General features: G+C 42.5%; 1 protein-coding gene across 3 annotated transcripts; it reads left to right on the top strand.

Annotated features, from left to right (window-relative positions):
* Positions 1-5189: 5189 nt before the first annotated feature.
* Positions 5190-12474, top strand: LOC140071075 (phospholipase A and acyltransferase 3-like). 3 transcript variants are annotated; one of them, XM_072118348.1, is made up of 5 exons: positions 5190-5208; positions 7487-7560; positions 9587-9686; positions 9859-10118; positions 11267-12474. In XM_072118348.1, exons 2-5 carry the CDS (start codon positions 7546-7548, stop codon positions 11366-11368), a joined length of 477 nt encoding a protein of 158 aa, XP_071974449.1. In that variant the 5' UTR covers positions 5190-5208; positions 7487-7545; the 3' UTR covers positions 11369-12474. The 3 variants fall into 3 exon arrangements, with proteins under 3 accessions (XP_071974449.1, XP_071974447.1, XP_071974448.1); XM_072118346.1 differs by lacking the exon at positions 5190-5208 and adding an exon at positions 7119-7242 and having other exon boundaries at positions 7463-7560; XM_072118347.1 differs by lacking the exon at positions 5190-5208 and adding an exon at positions 7136-7242.
* Positions 12475-12851: the final 377 nt, after the last annotated feature.

Genomic DNA, 12851 nt, shown 5'->3' with positions numbered 1-12851 from the left:
GGTGAAGTGGCCGGGAGGCTGAGAGATTGCCATGCACTGAGCTCACAGCACTTCCTCCTCCTCTTCCTCCACCGGGCCGCCCCCTCCCCCTGTGTGAGCTGTGCCTCGTGTCTCCAGTCAGCACAGGTATCATCCCGGGGCTCAGCACCAAGAGAGGGGACCCGACCATCAACTCCAGAAACTCCTCTGCAGCTCCTGATAGTTGTGCTGGGGGGAGTTGTTGTGATAGGTCACCTATACACTGACCATCTCCACAGCAGGGATGAGGGAGGACAACCACTCTCATCATACATACAAGGCATCATACAGTGAGAAATGTCAGTGACTGTATGATAGAAGACAGTCATCAGGGCTTGTGTGTCAGTTTTGTGCCGTACAAGCCCTGAAATAATCACAACGCCTTGCAAATCGTCAGACATTGCGATTATTTTGCACCTCATGAAGGAGATGCAGACAGCGGCACCTGCGACTCACTATAACCTGTGAACTTTCATGACAAAGTTTGCAGGTAACCAAGCAATTCCACACGTGTCTGATTGTAACGATCTATTACAATGTGCGCTTTGCACATTGTAATAAATAGATGATGTGGAAAATCCCCATATACTGCCATACTGTAGTATACTGTAGTATGGCAGTACATGGTAGGATCAATTAGACAACCTAGGGTTAAAGTACCCTAGAAGTTAAATAATTATACATATTTGTTATTTAAACTATTAATATCACAAAATTATGTTTTTTTTTTCTCAAGGTGACACACCACCCGAGTTATGCTCAGTTTTTTGGCGAATTTTGACACACCAAGCTCAAAAGGTTGCCCATCACTGACCTATCCCTATCTAGTACTGAGATCTGGGAAGTGAAGTGGAGACAAAAGTTGATGAATTTGTGGTTCTGTATTCATCAGCCTACCTATAAACTTTGTGGTGCCAGATAGGTATTGTTTCCTCTTACGCTGACGCCCAATACATACACTCTATCTCTCACATTAATTGGTGCTTAATTTATGTAAACTCTGCCTCCCCTGTCGGTAGATGTACAGGCAGTCCCCGGGTTACGTACAAGATAGGGTCTGGAGGTTTGTTCTTAAGTTGAATTTTTATGTAAGTCGAAACTGTATACTTTAGAATTGTAGATCCAGACAAAAAAAATTTTGGCCCCAGTGACAATTGGAGTTTAAACATTTTTTGATGTAATGGGACCAAGCATTATCAATAAAGCTTCATTACAGACACCTTACAGCTGATCATTGCAGTCTGGGACTATAGTAAAACATTTAGAAAGCTTCACCAGAGGTCAGAGGGGTCTGTCTGTAACTATGGGTTGTCTGTAAGTCGGGTGTCCTTAAGTAGGGGACCGCCTGTATATTGTTATTAGATGCACATTCTCTCTGTTTTAGGAAAAACTCACTACTGGAATACTGTACAAAAAACAAACTACCACACTAGTCTGAGTGCAGCCTGACAGAACGGAGAAAGAGGGCGAACTAACCCTGCGCTGATCTACGGACTAGACCCTACCAAGGCAGAAACCCCCTTGAAAGAAGGGAGCCTCTGCCGCAGGAACCTCCTATCTACCCTGCAAGGCCCAGGAGAGTATAGATTATGCTGTCATAAGACATACAGTAGAACAGAGTAACAAAATAAAAAACAGAACGCCGGGGTCCTGATGGTGGGTACCGGCGGTAACATAGTCAGCCGCGAGTTGCGGTGAGCAGATATATAAAGGAGACGACACCTCAAACCCCCGGGCGCCCAAAGACATGGCTCTATTCGCCCGAAGTTTCACAATGTGATGTCTTTCATTGTGAAATGCATCAACCAAATCTAATCCTGGGGCTTAAAGCATAGAAGGTTTTGTGATTTTTTAGAGGAAATGGAGTCAAAATATCGGGATGTGCTCTTTATTACTGAGGTATGTTGGCTCAACAGTGGAAACATATTGAAGAGATTTTTTGAGTTTAGAGCGGATGTGAACCTTCATGGAGAAAGATTAGGTTGCTGTTCCGGTGCTAAGAGATCCAAAATGGCTCATGGACTTAGCCTTTCCTGTTATCACACATGAGCTCAATGTACTGAACAAGAAGTTATAATTAGCCCCAAAGAGACTAGCGACTTTTTTCCCACAGATGTCACAGCATAGGCGGAGTTGGACATAGGCCCAAAGGTGTTTCGAGGTTTCCCACATGACGGCTGCCGGGCCGCAGCCGCCATTCGGATGAAGTCCCATCCCAAGATTTGAAGAAGGCTATGGGCCTACCATGTTGTTAATTTTTCAAGTTTATTATGTTATTTAATAATTTATGTTTTTGTTAAAAAAATTAATGCTGTGGCCTTCCCACGTTACCCAAACAGTAAGGTTCTTTATTGTCATGTTGGGTTTAAGTACAGGGACAAATACCGGATTTAATAAGGTTGGGTTTGTTACTCCCTACAGTCCAATGCCAGGGGCAACTTGTCAGTGTTACCTATGACAACGTAAGAGCATTCTCTACATAACTTATACTATGGAAATCCCAGCTTTCTCAAACAAACCTTTGCCATTTCCCAGCATGCAAGGCAGTCATGGATGCTTGCACAACATTCAGTGGTGAGGAGTATGTGGATGTCATTTTGAAGCTACAGGAGAAATTTGATCCCAGATTTGCAGGCTTCACGATACACAGAGCCACATTTAAAATTTTTGCAGACCCCTTTTCCTTTGATGTACAAGATGACCCTCATTGTGCTTTCAATGGAGCTCATTGACTCTTAGTGCAACTCTGAACTCAAAGCCCAGTTCAGGTAAGTGAGTGGACAAGCAGACAAGCTTGGGCAATTTTTTAGAGAATTGCTTACCAGCTTCCTGAGCTTTTCCGAATGTTCAAGCGGACCATGTGTCTTTTTGGGAGCACAAACTTGTGCGAAAAGCTCTTCTCTACCTTGAACTTCAATAAGTCCAAGTACAGGTCTAGAATTACTGATGCTCATCTTCAAGCCCTAGTGAGGGTCTCAACTGCTTCCTCCATTGAATGTGTATTCCCACGAAGGCAAGTTTCTTATATGTACTAAGGATAACAAAATAGCACATTCTCTAATTCACTGTATTTCACAGATATAAGTCTAACCTGTCTCTATCAGTCCTGGTGTATACAATTCCAGTTGCCCTTACACATGACCCAGTAACTTCTGACTTAGGGCCACCATATTGGATTTCTGTGTGAGATTGTGCAGATGAGATTTCTGTCTCTCTCTGCTGTGTGGCTGTAGCCCCGCCCCCAGCACGGAGCTCAGAGACACTCACTGATTCACTTCCTGCCAGGAGATTGTGAGCAGAGAGGAGCTGCAAGCTACAAGGAGATAAGTGATCAGGGGAAAGGGGATGCAGGCACATATCTGTGAGATGTAGCAGAAGTCACAGTGTAACAGTGTAAAAGTCTGTCAGCCTATGTGTAATAGGCATCATGCATCTCTCATCTGTCTCATCTCTTTCTATGTGTCAGTGTGTTCATACAATGTCAGTAGCCAGATGAAAGTGCATATACACCTGTACCCTGATAATCTAACCACATTGTCACCCCATAGGACTAGATGGATTATAACGTGTCTGCTTAGAGAGGCCCAGTCCACACCCTGGGATTTTCCATTGAGTAGCCGAGGGAGTGATAGGAGCTAAAACAGCAATAAAACTGAGTAACATTGTAAAGTAAGGTGTTAAAATGATCTTTATTGTGTAAACATCACTAGGGGATTAAGATGTGAGAATTTTCTTTAGTGGAAAAAACCCCTTTAGCTCGGCTATGCAAGAGTAAGCACTGCTAGATCTCTAGCAGCAAGAAGTAGGCAGAAGAAGCCATGTTCAAAACAGCTTATGTTCTATGCCCCACTCATGTTCAGAAAGTTAAATGTTAAAGAACTGTTAACACAGACATTTGAATCTGAATAATAATAACCATATTTTTCAGACTAAGGCGCACCGGATTATATGGTGCACCTGATTATAAGTATGATTGACCAGTAGGTGGGAGACCTGTGCACAGTTCAAGGCAGCTGTTGTCTGTAAGTATGGTTCATATATAAGGCGCACTGGACTATGAGGCTGGTGGCACCTGTTTTTGGGCCGTTTTAAGCAGTGCGTTAAAAAACGCACGCAATTTTGAAAAATGCATGCGTTTTTTGAAAACGCATCCGTTTTTGATAGGTTTGACCAATTATCTTAATTAAAACAGGTCAAAACCGCATGCGTTTTTTGATGAACTGCTTAAAAACGGCCCAAAAACGCGTTCAAAACGCCAGGTAGCAACTCTTGCTGCCTGGCCTTTGCCTCAGACAGTGTCACGGAGCAGAGGGTGTGGACCCACTGTGATACGAGACCCACCTCCTCAGAGGGCAATGGTCCAATGATCCCCTTGTTTTTCACAGAGCTCCTGATGGTGGAGATGGCTGAGCCAAGGGAACACCAGATGCACCTCTAAGGAGATAGGAACACGTGACATCTGGTCCTAGGGAGACCAGGTGAACACCGGAATGAGGTCAGAGGTAGGCACCGAGGAGGCGAACACAGGAACCCCAGTGCAGGTCCAGAGGACAAGGCTATACAGCAGAATGACAAAGGTATCAGAGCACTTCAGGCAAGTCACAGGGTACTTTCACCCTCAGGCATTAGAGGAGAGGGCAGGGTCCAATAAATACCTGCTGGAGGCCCAGGATTGGTTGCTCAGGTCACATGTACAATTCTCTTAAATCCCAGGAAGTGATGTCATCGCAGGTCCTGCAGAAACCAGAGAAGAGCAGACTGGACGGAAACTCTGGAATGGACTCCAGGAAACACCATTATCACAGGCAGGAAATCCAGGACTGTAGTAAGGCTCGGAAAGCGCCTTGTGGCTACTTCCTGCACTTCCACGCAACTGGCCAAGGCGGAGATGACCGGATCAGGCAGTGCCTCTGGGAACATGAGATCTGGAGCAGTGAGTAGGAGAGCACCGGCGCTCCACAGCCGCCATTTCTGTTATGTGGGTTCTGTCAGTAACCTGCTGATGTGGCCTTTGCTTCTGACAGATTCTGTTGGTCCTGTAAATAATCTGCCACCTGGCCATTACCTGTGACTATTTCTGTTATGTGTGATTTTTCAGTTACCTGCTGCCTGGCATTGCCCTCTGACCTTTTCTGTTATAGGGATCCCGTCAGTTTGCTGCTGAGGAGCCTATTTGTATCCTGCTGACAGGTTCTTACCAATAACTTTTTCTTTTTCAGTTGTCCTGTCTTGGACTATGAGACTGTTAGATCTGTGAGTGAAGACTACTTCTAGGAGCCGTTCAACTGCTCTCCTTTGGGCTAGTCTAAGCCTGCTGCGTCTAGCATTATAGGGGATCCTCAAGACTTACCTTTCCCTGAGCTTTGCAAATCTGCCATGGGTATACCATGTACCATAGTGGAAAGTTTTGAATACAACTCATATCTCTGGTTCTGTAGCTCACAGAACCACAAGGCCTGGTGCAGTCTGAAAGATAAGATTCTTATCTTAAAGGGAATTTGCAGTGCTCAGTGATCTGATTAATGGAGCAGAACGGTCATGCGCGGCCGCCTGCTCCATTAGTCCGACGGATCTGTGGGGGTCACATCACTTAGACCCCCAATTATCAGCAAGTTAGGCCCTATACCAGTGGTGGCAAACCTATGGCACGGGTGCAAGAGGTGGCACTCAGAGCCCTCTCTATGGGCACCCGTGCTATCACCCCACCGGAGACTCCGCCAGACAGGACTCAAGGACTCTTGCAGTCCCAGGCAGCCCAGGACCCTAGAAGGAGGCTACAATGATAAGCAAAGCTTTTTCTCTCTACTGTTTCTTTCTACTGTATTGGTGTCCTCAGGTGCCTATACAATTTAAACCTATGACAGAGCAGGGAGTAATAAGTTACTGTTTAAATTGTCGCATCGGCACTTTGCGAAAAATATGTGGGTTTTTGATGTAGTTTGGGCACTTGGTGTCTAAAAGGTGTGCCATCACTGCCCTATACCATGGATAGGGCCTAATTTTAGTTTGTGTGAAAACCCCTTAAACCCCTTCGCCTCGCCACATTTTTTAGATTAATTTTTGCTCCCCACCTTCAAATATGTTTAACTTAATATAATATCTAACTTTTACATTTTTCCGTGTACAGAGCTATGTGAATACTTATTTTCTGTGCAACAAATTCCCCAACAGGTCCCCTCTGATAATATATGTTATATGTTTTCCCCTGAGAACATATGGTACATTGGCATCTTGTAAGGATAACAATCCTTTCTAATTGCTTTGGTCATTCCTACGACTGTATTGCAGTATATGTCATTTTTACACATGATTCATTAAAATGTGGCACTGCTGCAATATGCAGCAGACCCCAAGTCTGTAGGACCCCATGAGCCCTCTTCATGCAGCATTAGCAGCTCCGCGACGTACTGTTACAGCGCGGAACGCTACAAGGTTACATATGACACCGAATGAATGTTTCTACATTCTATAGAACAGAAAATAGACACGCATGAAATAAAACACCCATGTAGCCTCTAAAAGTGACTCATCTCGGGCAAATATGACTTTGAGGGAGAATTTTTTTTTATAGGTAAACGGGTGAGATTTCCCATAAAAGATAGAATTCTAGAAAGGACATTTCATCCTCTTCCTGAGGGGGCTGGTAGTTTATTTGGGTAAAATCTGATGACAGGTTCCCTTTAATGGAGTATATTATCAAGTTTACTCTTATCACCTGCTCTATTATTGAAATAAAAAAATCTTTATACAGGCTTAGTCATGGTTTAACTACAGCGCCCCTTGGTGAATCATAGCACTACAGTAAATCAGGTAAAACAGTAAATTTACCTACAGTAAATCAGACCAGTTTACTGGATCGTTTGATGTTTTATTACTCGGTTAACATAACAAAAAAACACTATAAATTCTTCATATACTGTGTGTATATATATAAATATAAACTACTTTGCTTCTTTATTTCCATTTATGTTATAATTCCATCTGTAACTTTTCAGAAATGGCCTATTTTTACCTGACAAATCCAAAGATTATATATCCTTTATTTGTTTTTTGTTACTTTTTTTGTGTGTGTGTGCAGTGTTTGTGTGTATTGTGTGACCTTTGCTTCGGCTCACATTATCCCGGCCAGCGTCTGTATAAGCTGTGCTGTGTCATGTGTTGCTGTCAGGCCCTGTTTATCCTGCTCTCTGATTCCCAGGAAGCGAACGGCCATTTCCCTGGAAGGTATTTATATCCCTGTTTTTTCCATCCTGCATTATTCCGGATATTACTACGTACAGTCGTCCGGCTGCAGGAATCTTAGAAATGTGAGAATTATAATAGACTGTGATCCTAGCCAGCTCCTTCCCCTCTGTGTCTGCTCTTCACAGCTCGCTGTCTTACATCTGTGACTAGGTGTGGTCTATGACGTATCTCAGTCATTAACTTCATATTTATTTATAAGCTCAGCCATTTTTCCTGCCTCCAGCTGATCCCATAACAGAAAGCGAAAGAGCAAACGTCTAAAGATCAGAGCCACGTAGAGACATGCCCCTGGTGCCGGTGAGTGACATTATCTCCTATTTAGGCAGCAAAAATCATACAAAAATATATTTAGGATACTATGTCATATGCTTTATATTACAGGTTACGGATTATGTTGTTTTTGAATGAAAAAAAAAAGTAATCACGTAAATTGTCTTTGCATTCATTCTGCTTGCAAGGAGGAACCACAAGACTGGGGGTGCCCTGTCCCCCCATATTAATATAGTAGTGGGTTGCACATGCAGTGTGACTACATTCAGGTCTGCATTAAGGGCACCCAGTTCTCCCATTGCTGTGATCAAGGGTGGTCAGAGCAGGTGGACCACCACCGATGAGACACTGACTTGTATTTACTGTAATCTTACCAATAATGTATATGCCAGAGATGTTGTTTCAGTACTTTATTGAGAACATATGTTATTTTATCATTTATTGGCACATAATGCACACCTAAGGCTAATTTTGTATTAATCTGTACCTTTTTATTATGCATTGTTTTGTTACTATCACATTGGGGGAGACCATTTCATTGGCTCCCTAAGGCTCCTCTTCCCCTTACACCCATATAATCTTATAGTAGTATATATTATTCACATCTAAACAGTAATGCTATGATCCATCTCTTGTATTACCACCCAGTTATATAAACAGAGGAGAGCCAAAGCCACCCTGTCCATGAGAAGCAAGATGGCGCTGGTCATGTGATATACTGACCGGTACTTATATGAATACTATTACATCTGTCCCCAGCACTGGAAGCATTGAGGGTCATTCTTGATGTCTTTGGTGAGACTGGAAGCCTTACCTGACCTGCTAGAACCCTTTCTTGCATGACCTGGTGCTTTGTCCCGGTAGAATTTCTGCCAAGAATGGGAGTTCCTCAAAAAATAGTTGACCTTCTGAAGCTCTGACTCAACCTTGGGGTACTGGGTCTTCCCATTCCTAGACTTCTAGTAAGGGCGTGGCCCCATGGTTGCTCCCTAGGAACTGCAGCTACTTGTAGGGCTCCCTCCCCCTGGCCAAGGCAAGGCTAGTTTTTGAGAACCTCACAGTCTTGTCATAAAATCTATCAGGAGAAGGCACCAGGCCATGCCAAGATGGGTATAAGTCTTTCACAGATTCCAGGACATCACAGTTCATATTTTTTAAATGAATTTGCCAAATAAAGTTGAATCAAATTTTTGAGAAATTCACTCATCGCTGTATTTCATACAATGGGCATGGTGGCCATGGCTCTACTTTGCTTACAAAACCCATGGTCATCCTTCTGATCAACAGATGAGGCACAATAGAAAATTTACTGTTTACTGTGCCACAGCATGAAGTTTATGGGCATTTGTACATTTATTTGTTTCTAGTTTCCCTACATAAGTTTTTAGGTAATTTGTCTGCATGTGATTTGACATTTGCCTTAATACTCATAATTGAACCTGTTGTTTTTGCCCTCTCTCTTCATTTTGCTTCAAACGACCACTACCTGCCCTGACCTTAGCTTGTTTTCTGACTACATCTTTCCTGGTCCCTTTGGTACCACGCACTTGTTACTTGACCTGAGAATACTAAGATAACAACCTTTTGGTTCCCTATACAGACCCTGTACAGAGGGTTAAAGTGTGAAAAGCAAGAAAACAAAAAGATGATGTCCCAAGCCAAATTAAGTTTGGGTCAATATTATTATGAATTATGAATTTTATTATGAATTTTATGTATTATGATCACTAAATTACCGACGCAGCACTGGAATCAGTCTCTGTCACTCCTCTATGTTGCAGCATAAGATTGGGGATATGTTCCCTTTAAGTCTTGGCCGGGTGCCTTATAAGCCACTTGCATGCGCACTTTCTGATTTTTCCTTGTGCAACAATGAATGCTTTCACTAGAGCAACAATTTCCATTGTATTCAGTGACCTTGTATTCCTCTGTTGCCCTGGAGCCTACCACTTGTAGTAGTTATAGCCTCTTTCATTGGAGCCTGACTTAAAATATTGAATGTATTTTATAGTTGGAATAAATATCAATATGAATTAGATCTGCTATTTTTCAGGGACCACCACCTCAACCGGGTGACCTCATAGAATTCAGCCGCCCCTTTTATCAGCACTGGGGCGTATATGTTGGCGGCGGCTATGTTGTACATCTCACAGGTAATGGACTTTCATTTATAACTAGTTTCTTACCCACCTGCTGTATACAGTATATATAATTTGGTTTAACGACAGAACGCCAACTCTATGACCCCCTCTATTTAAAGCACATAGGGACAAAGCTGCCTATAAGGTAATTGATGTGTACTCTATCCTTATCTACTATTCCCAGACCAAGAAGGCATATCCAGCCTCTCGTCTGCTTTTGGGGGCTCAGCAGTAGTCAGAAAAGAGCGTCTGGAAAATGTTGCCAACGGATGCATTTATAAGGTTAATAACAAATATGATGAGAAAATCAAACCATTCCCTGCTGAGAAGGTGGTGCGAGCCGCCCTAGATCTAGTGGACCAGACGATGCCCTACAGTGTGACCAGCGCCAATTGTGAACACTTTGCAACAGAACTGCGATATGGAAAAGGCTTCTCTGACCAGGTACAGGGTTTTATCTGGAAACAATAGAGCATAGTGTTCTACAGGTGCAAGATAAGATGGACATTATGGAGGAGCATGGATGAGATTTGTTAATACTACCTACTATGTGATTTCATGTCAATCTTCATGTTATTATAGCAAGGCATTTGGATCAAATTCCAAAAAGTGATAAAACTACCATTATAGCAATCACATATATGTATATATACCATAAATACTCGAGGAAAAGGCGACCCGAGTATAAGCCCAGAGACCTGATTTTAGCACCAAAAACTGTGAAAACCTATTAACACCAATATAAGCCTAGGGTGGGAAATGCATTTTAAATTTTACTCAGTTTTATTGCCGTTTTAGCTCCTATCACTCCCTAGGCTAGTCAGTGCAAAATTCCAGGGTGTGGGCGGAGCCACTCTAAGCAGACACATTATGATCCATCTAGTTCTGTGAGCTGAAAACGTGGTTAGATTATCAGGATGCAGGGTTTATATACACTTTCATTTACCTTCTGAACATTGTATTAGTACCTGACACATAGAGCGATGAGACAGATCAGAGATTATGAAATCCATGAGATGCATATTACACACTGTCAGCTTTGCTACATATCTGCTATTCCACAACACACTTGATGTCCTGTGCCTTCCTCCTCCCATAAATAACTTATCTTTCTTTAGCTTGTAGTAAGTACTTCTCATGCTGCTGCCGACAGGAGTATCAGTGTGTATCAATGTGAGCTCCGTCATGGACTATAGGGGGTGGGGCTAGAGTACAGGGGGCGGGGCTAGAGTGCAGGGAACAGAGACAGAGAGACAAGCTTCATGAAGCCTCAGGCAAGATGGCTGCCGACCCTAAAGTTAGAAGTTACAGGGTCGTGTCTAGGGGCAACTGAAATTGTCTAGATCAGGACTGATAGAAACAGGTTGAAATCTGTAAATTGTGTATTTTTGGTAATAACATTGAATTAGAGAATGTGTTATTTTGTTATCCTGAGTACATTTAAGAACCTTGTTTTGTTGGGAATACCCCTTTAACTATTGAACTGAACAACCCCTTTAAACCTGTGCTTGTTCATGTACAGCCCCTATGAAGTTAGTATAATTCTTGATCAACTACAAGGTATCTACTACTTACTTGTTGTCCTGTTTCAGGTGACTAATGTTGCAACGTACACAGCAATCGGTGGAGGGATCTTTGCTGCAGTTTTGACCACCATCGCTTTTACCACAAGAAACAGAAGGCAAAACCAATGAAAGCAAGATAAAGTTAAAGAAATTATTTTGTGTAAATGGGAATTTGGAAGGGTTAAAATATGTTAATTTAAGACATCTATGGGCTCTGATGGTGTCTTGTAGGTCAATTAGTTTCTTAAAGGCAACCTACCACTAGTATGATGGACTGTAAACCAAGCACGCTGACATACTGGTGTGTGCACCCTCACGCATAATCTGCCATTATTTAGCTCCTTATGCCCTTGTTTTACAAAAACAGGCCTTATAAATTATGCAAATGACCCTCAGGGGCTCCGGGCTTAATTAAGCTATTAGCTATGAAGCCTCGAGCACCTCAGGCTCGTTTGCGTAATTTTTAGGGCCTTTTTAAATCCTCAGAGGGGGCACACACCAGCATTTCAGTGTGCTTGGTTTACAATCCTTCATCCTGATGGTAGATTATCTTTAAGTTTTAATTTGCTGAATTGTGAAAGTTTAACACTTTCTAACCCACTTAAGTAACACAACTGGAACCCCGAACCGAACACAATCCTTGGTTGTCCTCATTGGACCATTTTTCTCCTTGTTATTGGGGATTTCCACTAAGATCTATGGTTTCTTCCCAGATTTCACCAACTAACTGGTAAATACTGGTAACCAATGAGATGGTTACAATGGAGCAGATTCCATAACTTATTTGCACCAGTTTACTTGATACGTTAACAAAAACTATTCTTTTTAAAGCACAGAAATTATTTTAGCATTAACCAAAGTCTTCCAGCACTTTACTAAGGGCTCATTCACACGTCAGAATGGAAATACTCCAGTTATGCTGGTATCTTACTGATGGCAGTACATGAAGATATTGGGGGAGATTTAGCAGAAGTCTTTTAGAGCAGATCTGTTCTAGTTGCAATTAGCAACCAATCAGAGCTCAGCTTTCATTTTTCAACAGCTGCTTATGAAAATTAAAGCTGATTTCCATGGGCAACTAGAAAAGTTTTACTTGATCTTGATCTCCCCCAGTGACTATTTTTTATTTTTCGGTCTGTTTGCAGTCAGCATTGTTCCAGGATTGGATTAGTGAATTGACTTATATAAAGGGAAAACTTCTCATTTGTATATATCTTCTTTCACTATAATAGTAAGCATTTAAGGTCCCTTTTGCAGCTTGTAGCATCCAAGTGGCACCATTTGGCTGCTTCTGATGCTTCCCCCATTTTTGCTGCAGGTGGTGCTGCCTGAGGCAAAAGACTCAACTCACCTTATGGTTGATGCACCCCTGGTAGAACCCCCTTTAAAGGAAACTGTCACCACATTAACCATCCCCCCGCAAAGCCCACATACAGAACCTTAATCTGTAATATGTACATCCCCGGAATGTCTTTTTAACATATTTCTAGGTTGCTTCATGAGTGAAAAATAATTTCTTATGCTTTTGTACAATGCTCTCAGGCAATCAGACAACCCTGCCTGCTGCAATCAGGCCACCCCGCCTCCTGCAATCAGGCCACCCCGCCTCCTG

The sequence above is a fragment of the Engystomops pustulosus genome, chromosome 7 (assembly GCF_040894005.1).
Source record: "Engystomops pustulosus chromosome 7, aEngPut4.maternal, whole genome shotgun sequence".
Lineage (NCBI taxonomy): Eukaryota > Metazoa > Chordata > Amphibia > Anura > Leptodactylidae > Engystomops > Engystomops pustulosus.
Note: the sequence above shows the minus strand (reverse complement) of the source record. Positions and strands in the feature narration are given on the sequence as shown.